At 43.0% G+C, this 19837-nt stretch overlaps 1 protein-coding gene across 3 annotated transcripts in view; it reads right to left on the bottom strand.

Moving 5' to 3' along the window:
- The window catches only part of LOC133343438 (actin filament-associated protein 1-like), a 48651-nt gene that overhangs the window by 12941 nt on the left and 15873 nt on the right, over positions 1-19837 (bottom strand). For 2 of the 3 annotated variants that reach the window (XM_061553055.1, XM_061553053.1), the window contains exons 2-12: positions 19654-19782; positions 18048-18119; positions 15746-15843; positions 8554-8653; positions 7655-7747; positions 6485-6696; positions 4858-5040; positions 4248-4340; positions 3563-3665; positions 2573-2943; positions 111-256 (exon numbers count right to left, since the gene is read on the bottom strand). In XM_061553055.1, the coding sequence (XP_061409039.1) occupies positions 111-256; positions 2573-2943; positions 3563-3665; positions 4248-4340; positions 4858-5040; positions 6485-6696; positions 7655-7747; positions 8554-8653; positions 15746-15843; positions 18048-18119; positions 19654-19782 (1600 nt within the window). The remainder of the gene's footprint in view (positions 1-110; positions 257-2572; positions 2944-3562; positions 3666-4247; positions 4341-4857; positions 5041-6484; positions 6697-7654; positions 7748-8553; positions 8654-15745; positions 15844-18047; positions 18120-19653; positions 19783-19837) is intronic. The other variant, XM_061553054.1, reaches the window with a different exon arrangement.

Raw genomic sequence — 19837 nt, 5'->3', positions numbered from 1 at the left:
ACGCGGCGCACTTACGCCATCATTAAATGTACGATGAGAGACCGCGTCCCGTGTATAATTGAGCGCGCCGTGGCAATTGAAGTGCCGGACGTCGAGACAGCTCGGGTCACCTGCAGGCGTCCTGCTCTGCCTCAAAGACGTGACCGAGGGCGTTGATGTCCACGTAGTCGTAGGGCAGAATGACGGGGTCAGTGCCTCCTCCGGCCTCCGACAGCACGAGCCCCAGCCAGCGAACCATCTCCGCGTTGCAGCCCGCCTGGCACGTGCGGCGACACAGCATGGCAGGCGGCGATGCCCTTAGTGAGCAACTACCCACCGACAGACAATGCTATAGAACAGTAGTTCTCAACTGGGGGGGGGGGGGGGGGGGACATGGACCCCTGGGGGTACACGTGGCAATGTCTCAGGGACGTTGTGAGGTGATTTATAAATGTGTGAAATGATATCATACATGAGTCATTGGTGAATAATCATGTATGAATCTGCCAATATAAAATAACTGTGATACATTTGTAATCGTATGGTAACCCAGAACAATATAAAATACCTTTCTGAACTCATTGATAGGAGACAATGTGGTTTCAAAAACGTCTTGCATGCAGAGCGTCTGTGGTATTTCTTTTTATTCACTTTCAGTTACTAGCTAGTTAGGATACCTCACAAAATGGACATTTGGTTAAAATATTGATGTTCATTATTCCTAAATATATTTCTCAGAACCATGTTGGGTCAATTTAACAAGGGGTAAAGCAGCCAAAAAAGGGTTGAGAACAACTGTCATATAATGTAGATCACCATTATCATCATCAGCCATGGTCAAATCCACTGCTGGATGAAGGTCTCCTCGAGGCACCAATATTTTATCATGATCCTGCGATGTGATAATCCAACTAGAGCCTGTGTACGAGCGGATTTCATCGCGACGTCACCCTGGTGGGCGGTCTCTCTGACGCGTTATTATTCCTTCGCTGCAGACAGTAAACATTCATCGTCAAGAGGAGCGGTGACACAGCAGTAAGCGAGCTCCACTATGAACTCGGTGGACTAAGTTCGATTCAGGACTGTGGCTAACATCAGTGGCGAGTTATTTTCAAGGGGGTCAATATAAATCAGTGGGGCTATATATACATGGATGCATGAAAAGGAATGGAGGATTCGAACGGGCAGATTTTGGCCTTAGGCCCCAGTGCTGTCTCACACTCGTCATGACACCCACCATCAATGTTAATGCGCTGGCGAAAGCCTAGAGCCTCGTCACCCATAATGAGGTCAATCCTGCTCGACATTGCAGATGACGCAGGATTGAATCTGTGCCGTTTGTTTGGAAATTAAATTAAACGTTGAGGTATGAGGCATCATATGCAGACAGATGAAAATATTCTGTCGCTATAGCTAGCAAGCTCGTCTTAACTGAGGGATCACAATTATATTAAATTATTTACTCTTCTATTTAACATTGTGGTGGCTGGTGAGGTAACATGAACCCATTAAATAAAATGTGATGCTCATATTGTGAGATTCATTGACGTAAATAGATGAAATGATGCAATGTTAAACTCAGTAGCCATGATATATCCACTGTCGGATGAAGCATTCTCCAAGGCGTGACCACCTCTAACAGTGTCACAATATAACAATCCATTAAGCACCTACACGAAAGCTGATTTCATCGCTCCATCTCCGTGGTCCGCGTCCTCTCGGTGCGTGTTCCCTGCTTTGGCCATCACATCATCAACAGTCTGGACGAGCGGCCATCATCCTGACTAGCGATGTGTACTGAACCCAGCCCTGAACAGGCCAAACATCTCAAACCCTCAAATGCGAAATATGTAAAGGAGCACGGACAGGTACATGCTCGGACTTACACCGAGAGAGGTTTCACACAGATTGAAGATTTGAGAACACAATGAGATAAAGGTGCAGCCCTGCAATTGCTTGCTCATGCCACTTCTGGCAGATGGGCCACCACGAGAGGGAGCTCTAGAAAGCCTCTCGAAAGGCCATTTGGTCTCCTCTTCCATGCTGGCCAAGCATTTTGAAAGACGTGGGGGTGCTCAGACGTCACCTCCACCACACGCAATCTACCGACCGACTACCTGTGCTGTACCCATTTCAACTGCTAGGTGGACAGACGAGGGAAGATTTGATAAACTTGCACCATTGTTTCAACTGCCGCGCCAGGAGATTGAACCAACGTGGTGACCTCTGCATTGCAAGTCCAGTGTGCTCGCCATTGAACCACGGAAGTTTAGATGTGAAGAGCGCCGAAATGAAATTCGCATTTGATCGTAGATTTTCCGGCGACCAAATGTAACGGTCACTGAAATTTGACAAAACAAACAGAAAGAGAGAACTGATAATCATGTACGTTTGAAACCAAATGGGTAACACGATTGAAATAAAATACACTGCTCCACAACTGGAGCAATCGGTAACGTGTTTACGTTCACTCTTACACTTCCTATTTATTCTCTAACTTCATACAGAGCTCTCACACCCCAGCCACTCCATCTCCTCTCCAAGCCGTTCCAATCGCCCCCCAATCTCCCCCATGCCACCTGTCACCACGCACCTCCAGTGCAACGGCCTCCTGCCCATCGCGCAGGACGCGGAACGCGTACGGGTGCTTGGGGTCCATCCCGGGCAGCAGCTGGCAGCCGCCGAGCGGCACGGTGCTGGCGGGGACGGCCACTGCGGAGCGCCCCTCTCCTCGCTCCTTGTGCACGTGGAGCGCGCCGTCTTTAATATGGCACCACCGCTCACGCCACCGGCCCCCGATGAGGACCTGGAGGTATCCGCATGCCGAGGACTCCTCCTCCGACGAGGAGGGCTCCTCCGACAGCTTCTTCTTCTTGCCCAGCCCCATGAAGCGAGTGATCCGCTTGCCTGTGGCCTTGCTGACCGAGTCCTTGAGTTCGGCCAGACTCGTGCGCTTGCTTTTGTCTGCGGAGATTCCAGTTAGGGGTTGAGGTTCAGACAAGCGTGACTTTTGCTGATGAGCCCCATGAGGTTGAAACCGGTCATGGGTTTGCTTGCTTTCAACGATTGTTCCTGATGGACACAATTTGTCTGGATGCACTATCGGATGTTTGCCGAAAGAAAAATACTGTGGGGAGGTTATACATTAAGTGCAATGTCACCACTCAAGTCTGTTGCCCTCATAAGTCTGGACCGACCTTTCCCAGCCTGCCGTGCCGTCGACTCCCCGCCTTTGTTCAAGTCCAGGTTCAAGACTTTCCTCATCTCTCTCTGTCTATGACCGACTACCTCTTTCTATGAAATAAATATGCCGACTGTTTCTGCACAGCATCTTGAGGTGCGGTCACGTTTTGGCGCCATATGAATCCCAATTGTGAATTGCATATTTTAAGAAGAACAAAGGCCAATCGGCACGTACATGACTGCTCAGCCAACAACGAGGTGATCACATTCATATCTCACGGTAAAAAAAATAACCCCTTGTAAGTGTTGAATAGGAATGTTTAAGAAGATGAGGCAAGGAAATAGAGTACATATGTGTTCCATGAGAAATAATGTGAATTAAAATGCTGTAAACAATCACCTTTGTCTTTGCCATCAGTTCCATTCATCATGATAACTTCTTCTAAGCCATTCTTGCCAATTGTTCCCTCTTCAATTGCGATGTTTCTTTCCAACGAAGAGCTCTTAAAAACAAAATACCGATATAAGTAACACAACACCAAACACAAAGCACAATATTCAACACAATGTTTCAGCAGCATTGATTTGTGTCATGTGGTTTAATCAGAAAATTATTGCATTGTGAGAACCCCCCCCACAATATTGCTTTTTTTGCTTACAACAGGGACACATTGGCTAGAGGGTGTGCTCCTGCCAGTAACGTCTGGTAAAGCAGCAGCGTTATTTAATAAGGATGGCTCTGCTGGTGAGCCGAAAAAAATGACGCGGATTACATGTCTGGAAACCAAGAGAGTGATGGACCAAAATATTTCATCTTCATGTGGAGACGCAGAAAGGAGATCTGTTTATAAGATATTACCCACACTGCTCAAGAACAACGCGTAATACACGTTGTTCTTGTATACGCTCTTAGTTCCAGTTCCTATATTAGGTAAGTCAGAGATAGATATTACGTGGTGGTACAGTCTCGAGTTCTGCAGCTTGATTGTGGAAGCTAGAGAACGCCACCTGCTGGACCGTGACTGAACGATAACAACAGAGAATGTGGCTCAAAGTGCACGGACAAGTGGAAAGCTCAAGCGGACCTTGTCCGTTTCCGCTCTTGACAGCGTGGACGTCGGTGATGGACAATCTATGTCCACAGTCCCTTCGCTCACCCCGCACACCTCCCGGATGATCTGCCCACATGCGTACAAAATATATCATCATCATCAGCAGCAGCCTCGATCCATCCATTGCTTGATGAAGGCCTCCCAAAGCCGTCGCCAACAGTCCATCAATACTGGTCTCATTGTGCCATCTTCATTTGGCTGGCACTCTGTCGTTAGTCTCGAACACCGTCCATCATTCCTTCTAGAATTGTGGCCTGTCCATGCCCACTTAACAGTTAATATGTTGTCTCTAACATGATCCATGTGTTCCTAACACTGGAATGGCACAAAGCACTGCAGGTAACAAAAATCATGACCCTTTCAGAGTACGTAACAAAAATAACACGTAAGCGATACTTTCGTAGTTGTGCGGTACAGCTCTCCGATGCGTTTTCTCGTTTTAGCACGTGTTGTTTGGTGCTCAACGCCCGGCGTTTTCCTCCCAGCACAAACAATCGAAACTACCAGGGACGAAACAACACGCGGCACGACCCGAACAACAGCGCTCTCGAGGCAAACCGGGAGATGGATGGCGTACACCCACCTTGAACCACTCCTCCGCCTGCTCGGGACTTTGTGTGGCGAGCACCACGCCGTCAGTGCCGGGCGGCCCGTTTATCCGCAGCTCGTACTTGCGCTTCCTCACATCCTTGGGGGAGTATGCTACGCTGCAGCCCAGTAGCGGCAGGTCCAGCAGTGGCTGCTGATCCTTCGAGCTCTTGTAGCACTGTTGAAAGGAGCACATCATCATTATCATCAGCAATACATTCCTGGATGAAGGCCTCCCCAAGTCATCGCTATCTCTCGTGGTCCTGCGACGCCATCGTCCAATTAGGATCTGTACGTGAGCGGATTTCATTGCTGTTGGTGTGTTGGTGGATGTCCTCTCAAGCACGTTCCCTCTTTTGGCTGCCACTCGATCATCATTCTAGGTCATCGGCCATCATCCCTAATAATGACGTGTCCTCCTACCCAAGCCCGCTTCCTTTTCCTGATGAAAGGCGTAAATTCGTATAAAAACTCTCTGCAACGTCCTGCCACTTTATCTATCACATTGTGGCAGAAAGCAATAATGTCTTTGTCAAAGCACTGTTGAATTAGACCAGTTCAGTCATGGGAGTTGTTTGACCATACTTCACCATGCTGGCTAGCGTGGATTGGTGAAATGGGGGGTGTACCCAGGACCATTTAAATCATCACTCACCACTGTGTAAAACCTGTGGATAGGTTGCCAGGTTCATAGCACAGCGGTGAAGCAATGCGGCACCACTCACTCGTTGGGCTTAATGTGAGGATGGTACTCTTTGATGTTCATTCATTTGAAATTTGTTGACTATTCAACTGTCGTATTTTTACAATTCTCGATTGAGGCATGCTCAGTTGAAATTGCAAAAAAGAAAGGAATAAAAATCATACAACTACATGGCTTCTGCAATGCTTTTCAGCGTGTGTTGTTCTCAAGAGAAATTAGCGATGATGATGTTACGTTCCAAGTCACACAATGAGATGCCGTAACACGGTGCATGATACGTTACCTCATCCCCTTGGTCGATGCGATGGATATCCTATGAGCTCTGGTTTTAAATCACCACATTTTGGGCAATAATTTGATTAATTTGGACAGTATACGCTAATAGTAACACAACCTTATGCTAACATTTTGTTCTTAATGGATCATCTTTACCAGAGGTCTTACGACCCCCACACTACAATCGGACACAAGAACAAAGCTAATGCATTAAGACGTTTTGATTCCTCGAGTATAAATACCTATTCCGATTCTGACTTTCAAAACTAAACTATTAAACTAAACTATTTTTATTTTACCAAGTCAGGGCCACTGAGCTCTATAGCTCTTTTTCAGAAGCGACCTGGCCACAAATGATAGTTCATGTAGAAACTTATAGCAGCCAAATACTCTAAACGCACATTTCTGCAAGTGGAGGGGAAAAACCGAAGCACCCGGATAAAAATCCACGTGACCACTGGGACAAAATGCAAACTACAAATATGCAGCAGGCGTCAAGGTCAGGATCGAACCCACGGTCTCCCTGCATACCAGGCGAGGCGGATAACATCTCGGCATTGCAGTGCCCAACCCGAGTTGGCGTATAAAAAAAAAGAAAATCACGATTCAAAGCAATATCCCCGCTTTTGCAGAGAAGCCTCACCAGAAGGTGAGTCTCCTTGATGACGCAGAGCTGACGAGACCACTGCCCAAAGCGTTTCTTGCGCAGCAGGAAGGCGCAGATGCGGCTGTCCTTCACCAGGTTCATGGACGCCTCCTCAGAGGGCCACTGCCGAGTCAGTGTCTCCCCTTTGCCGTCCTCCTCCTCGTCGTCGTACGACTCGTAGGAGCTGCTCGCCACGTCCGAGTCATGGTCTACGGAAAACCGCATCCGCCACATTTTTTTTTTTTTTTACGTGGCATAGGCAGAGTTTGCCCACTTTTTCCGGTGGAACAAACCAAGACAAAATGATGGAAAGGAGAATATTTCACAAGACCAAAAGAGAGGAGAGCTAATTGCAAATGCATTGTCTTGAGTTGTGTATTATTATGTTTATTACTCAAGAATGTTTAACGTACTGAGAAAACGAACATAATTGCGAGGACAACTATCTCAAAAAGAGGATGATGCTGGGAAACCCAAGACAGGTGGCAACTCAAAGCATAGGTGGGCTTATGTATAAAGCAATGTTCGCATTTCTCCTTCTCTCTCCAACCACATATTTACCGCTAATGTAAAGCTGGGTGGTAACCCAGCCTCACGTTTGTTGTGGTCCGATTGAAGCATGGTGTGCACAGCTGCAATCCTAATTATCTTCATTTCCTCCAGGGTACAATTAGCACTCTTCACTCTCTAATGAAGACTGATGATCATGGCGGCAGCTGCTCATAGCAGTGAATGGCAACAGCCAGTCTGGGCCTGTCCCACACTGGAACGGTGCCAATTTGAAAGGTAGAAACCATGTATCAATCATTACACCTAACATGGTGCAATTTTAGGTTCGCAATATGCTCAAATATGGGCTGTATCAAGAAATATTATAATTTTTAACGCATACAGGCATTGTGGGGCAGAGGCAGAGAACAACGTGACAAGTTTGTAACTTTTGAAATGACAATTCTAGAGGACAGAACCAAGAAGATCGGCGGGGGGGGGGGGGGGTAAGGCGTTATTACAGAGCGCATCTCTACAACGACGTGAAGGGGAGGAGGGGGGCAACATAGGCTTATCTGCATACACACAGGTGCAAGCGATGATTATGGCCAAATTCATGTTCTCAAGGGTTTATTTTAACTAAGGGGGGGGCTGTTAGCGGAGAAGAGATCCTCGTACTTTTGGGGTGACAGCTGTTTGCCAGCACCTGCCGCTCGTCCGCCTCTTCATAGAACGCATCCTGAACAGGCCCCGTGCTTATTCCGTTGCTGTCTGCGAGTAAATAAGAGCGGGCAGCAGGCACAATTCGATTTAAACGCTTCTTAATGCTCCGGGATAACCAACTGCCGGAACATTTTTAGTCTTCATGTATTATGTTAATGGAACAAAGCCAAAGTTGGCTGGGATCATTGCAACATGTGGTCTTGGGAGAACTCTACTGTTAAGTGTATTCTAAGGCTGCGAAAAGCTGTGCTATGCCGATAAATAATACAGAACCTGGGGGCTTTAATTCTACGAAAAGCATAAAGCCAGACCGAGCATTAAATAATATTTACATAACTTGCATAAGTTATCGCTTAGGAATGCACAGGCTACTTATTATATACGAACCATAGCATGTCACTGAAAACTATGGAAATGCATGTTCCTATTTAATGCGTCACATGCGAGGGCAAAACATTTGCCTTTGACCTGTCGGACACATTTTAAAAGCAACGCAGAAAAACGGCCTCATTTTTTTGCACGGCGACTTGAAAACATACTAACATCTTGTCAAAATTAGAAAGAATGCGAGCTTAAAATCAAACAAATGAGAAACATCAAGATATTTTCAAACACAATCAGTGACTGCACTCTCACATAAGATATTTAAAGTGCGAATTCTCACAGGCTCCCAACTGTTATTCCATCGCTTTATAAACATTAATATTTTTCTTCCTCATATTCTAATGTGTTTTTTCAAAAGGCCGTTCTAATTTAACACAAGTCACAAGGGCGTGTTCTCTGAAGGCAATTCTTCTACATTATTTACTTGTATTTCATGAGTGTGTTGCACTGGATGCCACAAGCATACTCACTCATGTACATGGTGTATTGAGGCGCCCGACTTGGGGTTAAAGGGTCAGCGACTTCATAAGCATCGTTTGCCCCAGCAGACAGACTGGCCCCCTCCTCCGCCTGCAAACCACGAGACATTACATCATTGTGTGTGGGTCAGCACGCCAGTCTGTGTGACAAACTATGCTGTGGTGAAAGAACACGTAAGCTTTGTTTACATTTTTTTCTGTAAATGCTTCGTGCGTTCATTCCAGAACTTGCACTATACCTGCACAAATGACCTTAAAGCAGCGAAAACAAAGTTCAACTTTGCCAGTTTGTTTGAAAGGGAGCGTATTTATTTTGAATAAGGAATGTTTGCTTTTAAAGAATTAATCTCAATGTAACGTCAGAAGCACAAGCAACAATGTTGTAAAACATTCCCCATGGTTGTTTAAAGCGAATTAACTCGTACGTTCAAAAAATGTCCTTGAACATACACGAAACATTTCGTGCTCATTCTATCAATTAATTTCAAGTTTCACTGGTTGTAAAGTTTTATCCTGTTACAGGTGCTGATTGAGTTCAGCAGGCACATTGTATGTGTAAGGGACCGTAAGGACATAGGAATGTTGTAGACGATGACGGCCGAATGGACACGGCGAGTCATCTTTCAGTGAACACCGGTGATTTATATCAGCCAAGGGAGAGAAGTTAACGCAGCAGCAGCACCCCCTTCAATTTTGTGTTCAGGGTCAAAAGGAAACACAGACGCACAGTAAGACCACTCCTGAGACCCTCCACAGGGGGTTAGCCGCAATTGACAGAGGCGCTAGTGCGCCATAGGTTGAGCATTCCTGAGTCTGGCTGCCTCTTCTCAAAGGTGACGGTGCATGTCAGGTTTTGGAGTGCTATAAGCCATGAAAACGGCTGTGATGTTTCCGTAACGCTTTCAGATAGCAGGATTCCATGCCGCCTGATCTTAAGCAGCCCTCTGCAAACGACGGTATCCTCAATGTCTTTGTAATCAAACTGTGAATTTAAGTTTACACTTTAGGATGTATCATTGTCACATTGTACAGTGCTCTCGAGCATTCAGAATGGATCTAACAATGACAGTGTGTTATCTCATGCTTAGTAGGTATGCAGCGAATTCATTCCCCAGAAAATTGTCATGGTTCAGCACCAAGATTCATTTCAGAAAAACATTATTTCACGTATATTTTTCAAACCTCTCTTTTGTATTATTTCAAAGTTTTTTTGTCATGCAAAATTGTGTTCGCTCCATCAACCCTAAATGAAACACAAGCGCATCATTTTTATCATTTGTGATGAAAAAATTCTTAAATGCACAAATTGCACTCCTTTCAAACACAATAATCGCTTTCAATCAATTAATTTATGCATTGATACATGCCTAGCACCGATTGTACAGATTTCTACATCCGCCGATATGACTTTCGCTCACAGCCGCTCTGTCAATACGCTGCTGGAGAGAGGCTTCCCCGCCATGCCGTATCCGTCGTGAGGTTTGTTTCACCGCACTTCACCGCACCGCTCGTCAGTGCAGGTTGGTGAAGTGTGGCCCAGGGTCAGTTCAGATATCAGTTTTCTGGTTAGATTCTATGTCGCTATTTCATTATACCTGATGATGATTGCTTGTGTTGCAATAGAAACGTCGTATGCTATTATTTAATTTATTCTTTTATCTTTATACGTGACTTTACCGAAAAAAACAAAGAATAATTCCTGCAGTCACAAAAGCTCCGAAAATTAAGATCAGATATCACTTTCCACTGATGCTAGCCATTCCAGCCCACCCAGGCACTTTCAAGTACACCCAGCAAACTCTTTAAGAGCACCCCCTGCGCACCTCAGGAATTGATAAACTTATGCAATGTGTACTTGTTTACGTTATTTATTTATCTGTATATATTTTAGTGACTTGCTTACATTTCCTATACTCTGCACTCCTATGGGGGTTGTTGCATTGTTGTTGTAACTTCCTGACCTACCCCCTGCTGTACATCTGTGAGAAAGAGTTTCATAGGCTCATCAGATTCCACCAGGATAAATAAATATTCTGATTCTGTTCCATCACTGGCCAATCTCATGTCCCCCACTTAGCCAATATCATGCATTACTGGTCTCCAAAATTGAGGACTTTGCATTATAACTTCCCAAGGTGTTGCCCAGCAACCAATGGTGAAATGTTCTAACATGGAATACAATGAAACCCAAAAAGGCTATTTTAGCAAGTGTGTCAGCTGAGGTGGTCACTGATTTACCACTTCCAGAATAACGTTGCATAAAAGAAAATGGACCACATTTCAACACATACCTTTAGTATTAACTGCGGTTATAAAATAAAAGTGTACTTATTTGCACCTGACCTTGAATTAGGCTAGGGTCTGCGCCAAAAACAATTCTGAGTTACAGATCGGGTAGCGCTGTTTGAGTCTCTGTCGGCATCTGGTGCCGCTCCAGGATCGTTTGAGCGTTTGTATTTGCAGTTTCACAGCAGTGAACTTTTAACTGTAGCAGCAGCAGCAGCTGCCGTTGGTCTGCAATGTGACTCACTCTGCATGTTCGACATCTGTTCGTTCTCAACCCAACATATACATATAGAGTCTCAACCACAAAGACAGCCATAATCAATCTCATCTACCCGATTCTCCTGAATATTACGCAGGTTTTTTTCCCTTGTATTTTAAAGTAAAAGCTGGGGAATACGTCTTATAATTCAGTCGGTAGTTATGTTCGTGTGGACCATATTTGTATAACTTTATTGACGGCGGACACAAGTTTATGTTGAACTTCTTTCGCACCATACATAACCAACCATGATAATCAGAGGAAGGACAACAAACTAAACACAAAAAGTAGTTCTAAAAAAAAATAGTTCTCAATCTAGATTTAAAAAAAGTGCATATCACCTGTGTCTTCCTAATATCAGAATGAGGAGCGTTCCAGACGGCCGCAGATTCGTATCTGAAAGCGCGCAATGCAGTAACTGTCTTTGTTCGATGGTTCGCCAAAAGCTGCTGTGAGGATGAGCGGACTTTGCGTGATGGTTTCAGCTCATTGATGAGCTCCGCAAGTTGTGGTTCATTTTTTCTTCAATAACATTGACGATTATTTACAAGAGCAATTCACCATTGTGCAAGTGTGCACATATGTATATATGTATATGGCAGTACTCATTCCACCTTTATAGACCCACATTTTACTGAGTCATAATTAATCTTAGCTGCCTGAAGTTTCAAAGAGATTGTAAGAAAAAAAATGCTGGACCATAGCCACATATAGCACTGCAGCTGTTCTGCATAAGAAACATGCGGAGACTTTCACTCCCACGGGCAATTACCGGCACAACCCGCTCTATTTATAAATCAAAGTCTACTTAAATAAACAAATATTTTTAACGAGTCATAATAGCATCAACATATTGTTTACATTTTGTTGTTGCATTCAACAAAGTGATGTGTTCGTACAAGCTGTACAACGATATCACCAATAAAGTAAAGGTAAAGCAATAGCAATTGCTTGCTCACACCACTGCTGGTGGAAGGGGATTCCATTAGAGAACTCCTTTGGAGGATATTTGACCTCCTGTTCAATGCTGGCCAGAGGACTTTGAAGCTTTTGGAGGGAATACCCACACTTTACTCCATCACGTGCAATCTGCCAGTCGACAAACTCTGGTAAACTCATTTATACTTCTGGGTGAACAAAGGCAGGGGAAATTTCGATTTAAAGCTTTCGTGACTGCAGGGATTCATCTTCTTAGTTCTTTCGGTAAAGTCACGTAGAAGGGAAATCATAAAATAATAAAAATAAAACATAATAAAATAATTCTCACGACGTTTCGGCCACAACTGCAAGCAGCCGTCCTCAGGTGAAGACCAGGTCTGTCGCTGATTCCCCGACAGACCTGGTCTTCACCTGAGGACAGCTGCTTGCGTTGTGGCCGAAACGTCGTGAGAATTATTTTATTATGTTTTATTTTTATTGTTTTTATCATTTTATTATTTCCCTTCTACGTGACTTTACCGAAAGAACCAAGAAAAAGACATGGGAGTTTAAGAAACTTGCCAATTGTTTCAACGATCACGGCAGGAGATGGAATTTAACCAGTGACCTCTGGATTGCAAGTCCATTACACCACAGCAGCATCCTATATCAGCGTTGAAAAATAATGAAATACAAAACGGGGTTCTCTTGATTGTCAGTTCTTTAGTGTAACAATGAGTTAACTTTTCTATGTAAATCACTCAAAATATACTTTTCTATGTTCATGTTACATGCATATCTTTATTTACATTTCAGGAAACAATTCGCTAACACACACAGATGAAATATTTTGTTTGATCTGAATGAACTCTTAGAGTGTTGAAGGAGAAAGAATGAAAACCTGCAACAGAATACAGCTAAAAATAAATTGCTCTTAGAAAACCGAGTTCAAAAATGAAGGTCGTTTTATAAATTTGGAAATTTAAGCACCACGACATTCTCAATAGAGCTCTGTTCGGGCTACCAGATCGCGTCTGAATATGCTATTGTGAAGCTCCATATTCCTACGCAATTAGCTCTGTGCCTGCTATGAAAAGAGGCACAGTTCATGCCAACCACTGGGCTTCCAAGAAAAGAATATGGAATTCATGAGTGATAATTTGCACAAAACCATACATACAGAACCCAAACACTATTTTGGCTGGAATCGATCAAAGAATCAAAGAATGGCGGCCATACTTAATTTCAGCTTCGCTCTACGACAGCCAGCAATGGAAACTAAACAAATCTCCACCATCTACAGCGACGAAAGACGCTCAAGCCATCTTGTAGTTATCGCTCTGCGCGCTGACATGTGTATTTTGAGACACCGACCGGCATTTAACCCCCTCAATGCACAATTCAGTTTTGTGAGTGAAGAGGCTTTTGGAGGCCGGCAGCTTCTCTCCCACAGAAAGCTGCAGGGAGGACATGCCGAGGGGACACAGGGAAGCTTGTGCTGCCCCAAATGCTTTATGTGTGCACATGGCTACCGGAATTTATTTTGGAGCGACTGAGCTATAATATGAGAATAGGTTTTCCCCTTTTTTCTGGCAACAAAACAGTTGTTAGGATGTTAAAACATGAAACTGAAACCTTTTACAAGGAATCATGTCTGCATTAAACACAATACTTGTGGTCAGAATGAAAACAAGAAACGTACTTTGATCATATATGTTGGTACTGACAAAGGAGGCCCCATGATGAACTATTACATATTGAGATTTAAAGCCGTTTCCTTATATACTAATTACCCAGAGAGCTTTGAACGATTAAATAACTGTTACTTTAAAAAATTTCATGAAAACAATGTAAGGTCAGGGGCATATAATAATTCATTCTTTGTTTAAAGTTACAATATTCATTCTATACATGCTGAAATAAGAAATTACATTTTAATGTGTGCGTTTGTAAAATGATACTGCACAATGACAACAAATATTTTTTTAGAAAACCATAACCAGAGCTTGTAATGTACTCAATAATGAATGTGTGAATCGTCACTACAGTATTTTTACTTTTTTTTTACATTTCAGCTTCACCTGAATAATTTGGTCACATATGAGCCACCTGGTGAGTGAACACATGACCAGCAGTGAGGCACTAAGATTATTATAAACAGCAATAGTTCGGAAGAAGCTAAAATACTTTTTTAAAAACTCAGGTTACTTTTAGGACCAAAATAACACCTTTAAACAACAAGCAAACAACATTTACCTGGAAGTACCATTGTCCTGTGACAAGCTTGCCTTCTTAGGTTAGGGTTACCAAGAAAATAGCAGCATTTGTAATCCTTAAAGTGTTCCCGTACGTCACCAGCAAAGCAATATAGCAAACGCTCTATTGCTCTAGAAAATAATAAGGAAACCTGCTGATTAGACGATGAATTTCGAAACCAGGCCAGAGTTTTCTTTCGCTGAAATTATGCACTTGCAGAAGGCAGTGTGGCTGATGGAATAGGTAAGATTTGCTTTACTTCATGTAGAGGGACGATTATGTGAAGGAAGCACATTTTGTCTTCAGTTATTTTATTGCTCTACAAGCTCATGTTCTCACCACGATAATGGGTGCCTTTTGCAATCGCACAAAGATCACACCTGACTAATCCAATCCTGATCTTGTGACCACACCTCTGCAAAGGCCAGTGTTGTTGTAGAGCAATGCTCGCCAATTCAGCCACACCACACAACATTCGACATTGTCTCGCAAAAGACACATCTTGCCAAATGTGTTGCTGCACGTAGTTCCCATGTTTTATTTTCATATGAATCAGCCTCCTATGGCCTTCGGGCATTGTTAAATGTAACCTCAGACTCAGACCTGAGCAATGTGTGAAGAAATCCATATAATGTAGCCAATGGCATACAACATTCTTTTTTTTAAAACTTTCGGCATATTCCGAGCAGATGCTTATTCGCGTTAAAAGTGAGCACACCCCATTTTGGCTTTAAAATGTGGGTGTGGTGAGGAGTTGTTTGCTTGGAAAGGTGCCAGTGTGTTTGCCTCAGGTAGTTTCTTTAGAAAAATTGGTAAAACTATATCACCATCTGGAAATGTATAGCCAGTCCCATGATTAGAGAATTCAGTCAGGCAAAGTAAAGACTGCATGCTCAATCAGTTAGGAGCTACAGGGAACACAGTCAGTCATCGATAAGTGCCTGATTTTGCTACAGAGTATGATTACGTTTTGGCTATAAACCAGACACCGACATATCGGGCGCTTGCACTGTGAAGAAAGAATGAATGGGAATAAAATGCCCATCCCTTGTCCCAACATCACAATCCTCCATGGCTCTTAAATGTGTTATTCAGTTGTTAAAAAAAAAGATACCCTAAACCTGCCAGACAGTGGTTAATCTCCTGTACCGTTGTGAAGCTTGGTGTGCTTTATTTAGTACTGACAACTTTCACCGATTTCAAGCGAAAAAATGTCTTGAAACCCAAACAATAAACAGAACTTGTTTTACGTAACATTAAGTAAATAAAATGACATAACACAATTCTAGGTAATACCTCGCTCAAGATAAAGGCACTGCCAGTACCATCATAACAAATAACATTGATAAAAAAAAACAACTCTTGGAACCTGTTCTGAGGCCCTCTGTGGGGTTATCGTTTTGACTTGCAAGCGAGAAATGTGGGAGAAATTCAAGGCAGGTGTTGTTTTCTGTATTGACTCACCAGCAGTAGAGGCAGTGGGATCTCTGGCAGCGGGATCTGAGGTCTGGCCGGAGCGCGGGATGCTTCTGATTTGTGGCCCGTGGGACGCCAGCAGTGTTCTGTGCAGAGGGGAGCCCGTGGGGATAAGGTCTCTTAGAAAAACCCACCGCGCTGACACTTGTGCCTCCTTTCCACTGCACAACCGAACCATGCTGGTGCCATGGCCGAGCCGGCCCTGCGAAGCATGGTTTATAATCAGAGTCGTGCCACTGATGTTGCATATGAAGGATTCGGTAATGCCATGCCATCAAAGTGTACTGACTGACGTCACACTAAATTTATATATGGTGAACTTCTTTTGCACCATACGTAGCAAACCCTGCTAATCATCGGAGGTACGGGGAAGTATAAAAATTTCTAAATTTCCCCAACCCTGGTCCTACATGGCCAAAATCCAAATTCAGATGTCTCGTGATACCAGCGTATCACGGTTTGATTGTGTGGCTCGGCAAGGCAAATAGCTGGTGGAAAAGAGCCCATACCTTGGGGCCCTCAGTCTTGTATGGCATGGATGTGCCAGTGGAAAAAATGGTATTGCCGTCATAATGGTGAATGCTTGCAAATGCTCAACTTAAAAAAAAGCATCACTGGCTCAATAAAAATCTAAGCAGAACAAAAGTCACGTACAACAAGTGCATGAAACAAGTGGTGATATCTGTCGGAGGGATGCAACCGTAAAACACAGCAAAATCTATACTGTATAAGACAACTATTGCATATAGACCAAGTTCGATATGATTAAATATAGAGGTGGATAACAGCAGGCTAGTGTGTGCTCTTGAAAATCTGAGCTTGATAATGAAAAGTAGCAGAGCAATGTGCCTAAAGAAGATCTTTTTTTTTAATCCGAGTGTATTACCTAGTATGTAACTATGACATGGATCGGAAAAAAGAAGCATGCAGAGGTATTTGCTTGGAATTATATTGAGAAACAAAATTAGGAGCACTTGGATTAGAGAACATACTACTGGACTGACCGACCCCGACTGGACATATGTGAAAAAGAGCTCTGTAGCTCAACGGATTCCAATCGACCGTAAGAAAAATGGGGGCTTGGGCAGAACACGTCGTTAAAAGAGATGATGGTCAGTGGTCAAGACTAATAATGGTGTGGCAGCCAAAGGAGAGAAACTTGCCCAGGCGTACGTCTACCGCGGAGATGGAGTTATTAAATCAGCTTGTGTGCAGATGGTCGATGCAATGTTACGTCGCAGGATCATGAGAGAGGGTGACATCTTGAGCAAGCCATCCTGAAGCAGTAGGTTGGTCTTGGCTAATGCTGATGATGTAGAGTGTTTAATTAACCAGTTATTAGGCATATAGCAATCCCTTGATTATTTAGGAATTCTTAAGTTTACTACACACGCGTCAAATCCTTTGTGCAAAATAACACATGATTTTTACTAACTTATGCTGTATAAATTGAGTTCGTGTATGTATGTTGAACTTCTTCCACACCGTGCATAGAAAACTATGCTAACCTGAGGCAGAAAACAACAAACTAAACACCCCTGCAGCCAAAAGAGGCGTAATATTCACCTCCAAAAAGCACAAAAATAAAATAGTATATGATCGAATCGCGACCAATGAAATGTGACAATTCATTGAAATGCAAGGGGAGAAGAACGTCGTTACGTGCCTCACAAGTAGCACAATGCAATGTTGATTTAAACAATGCAGAGAAACGGTGGGTGTATTCATATGATAGAGAAACGCCGTTGGTCATACACACGCAGAGGGAAAGAGCAAGTTGTTTAGCATAGCTTTGGATAAGGGAAAAGTCGACTGTGGATTTGTGTGGATACATTGTGACCAGGGGGTGAAGAATGTCAACATCAGATGCAATGGTGGCGCAACGTTTCACTTTACTATATATAGCATTAGCGTGGCAAATAAACGCAAGGCCGCATTGTATTTACACGCACTATGCAGTGAGTTTATACTCTAGCATCTGTTTGTAATTTGTTTTTGCCGAATACTTAACGATGGTATGCTGAACTGCAAATTACACAACAAAAATCCCACACAGGTCAACTTGGACGTACGGAAACACACCGATGTAGACATGACGAAACTGGGCGCAAGACATATGCATACACAATGCGTAGAAAAGACAATGGAAACCTGTACTAAATGACCACGTGTTAATCGACAACAATGGTTAAGTAGTGCTTCATATGGAATTATTTCAAGACAGGCCATAGCAAATTAAGGTTTAGACCGTTAGTGGTTACACGAGAGCCTTATAGATCTGGGCACATACCAAGAACTTGCCATAAGCTCGTTCCGTTTCTAGAAAGGTCATAGCTCATGTAAATGTACTCTTTGTCCTCCACTGTGGAGAGAGCAAGGGATTAAATGAGTGCAAACATCTGCGAGTTTTGCTTTACACACCAGGCTTCAAACGTAAAACAGGAGTAGCAGAGATAATTCCGTAAATTGAGAAACATCTTTTTAGGCAGTAAAACATTATAACTATTAATCAAAAAGTATATAATTATATAACTTTAATTATATCACTCTCTCTCTCTCTTTATATATTTGTACATAAGATAATGCTTACATTTAATTTGTTAATATCACACATTAAATACACTCATCGTTTACAAAATAGCTTGATGACACGCATATTGTCAGACGGATACGAGGGGTGTGACAATGCATTGATTCATATCGATTATTTAATGCTTGCGATGTTTTTTTGTTACATTTTTGGCCATACATCATAGTTTAACACGTAGGCTTTGCCCGATGATGCTGGATGCAATTACCAGCGAAACGTCGTACTCAAATTGTAAATGTTGTGGCTTCACGCTTCAACACACCGGTGGGCTAAAGCAGTGAACTATTTGTCTTTTGTCAACGTGACACTTTTTTACTGATTGGCCGTGTCGGGTGGTGGAGGGTTACGACACATTTATAAATAACGCGATCTAAACCCAAAAACGTTGATTATGACCATACACCATACTTCGCTGCCGTGACAAATGTAGCCACTGGAGGCGCAACCATGCATTGAGATGTTGAAACCACATTTTTTTTTATAAATAGCCATAATTAATTAATTTTTGCAATGAGTGGCAGGGGGTAAATCATCACACCTGTAATGTCATGCTATGAGACGCTCGTGAGGTATACGTATACTATGGGGACCTCATTTGCCAGTAAAAATATGATAATTGGTTCTTTACCCTTCTATCTGGCAACAAAACTGACACCTTTTTTGTTGCCAGATAGAAGGGTAAAGAACCAATTATCAGGTATACGTATGTTTGTTCAGTGCAAATTTGATGCCACAAAGCATAGCAGAAAGGCAAATAGAAATGATCCATCTATATTGTGCTTCAAATATATTTGTAATGACCAATTTAATAGGATAGAGTTTTATATGCAAAAAATATTGCGTATTTATGTGCTCTGTAAAAGTTTTAAACATTAAGCTAACACCGACTTAATAACTTAAATTATCTGTTTGTTTTCATAATGAAATGAGCCACAATGGGCCCAACTTGCAAGCGTAGTACACGGACAACAATACATTTTTGTGGATACGTTGGCTTTAATACAAAATGACAGCAAATGTCCCATTAAAAACATTGCTAAAGCAACAGTGGAATCCAGAGCAATACAAATTCCGCACACACTGCACTCTGGTCATATTGTAGAGTTAGCAGATTGCAGAAATTTTTCCCTTCACCAAATTATTGTTTTAAAAGCAGAGGCAATGTTTTTGCAGGTGGGTACACTAATTTGGCAGTCACCCACACACATATCCTCTTGGCTGCCATTTTACAAATCGTGTAAGTCTATCGTGGCCACTTATCTATAGTGCTTGAAGAATCTATCGGAAATGAGACCTTGTACGTTACCATCTGGAGGCTGCAGCTTGCTCATCAACGCCACCACGACCGTCTTCTTCTCCTTGGTAGCTCCGCTCAGATGCTCTTTGTCGAGCATTACCAGCAGGGATCTTATCTCTGGCAACAGTTCTTCCAGCACTGAAAAAAGAAACAACGTGATGTAAATTGTCATTTAAGAAGCGCAAAACCATGC

Source organism: Lethenteron reissneri, chromosome 17 (assembly GCF_015708825.2).
Source record: "Lethenteron reissneri isolate LAM-NWPU_2019-01 chromosome 17, ASM1570882v1, whole genome shotgun sequence".
Taxonomy (NCBI): Eukaryota; Metazoa; Chordata; class Hyperoartia; order Petromyzontiformes; family Petromyzontidae; genus Lethenteron; species Lethenteron reissneri.
Note: the sequence above shows the minus strand (reverse complement) of the source record. Positions and strands in the feature narration are given on the sequence as shown.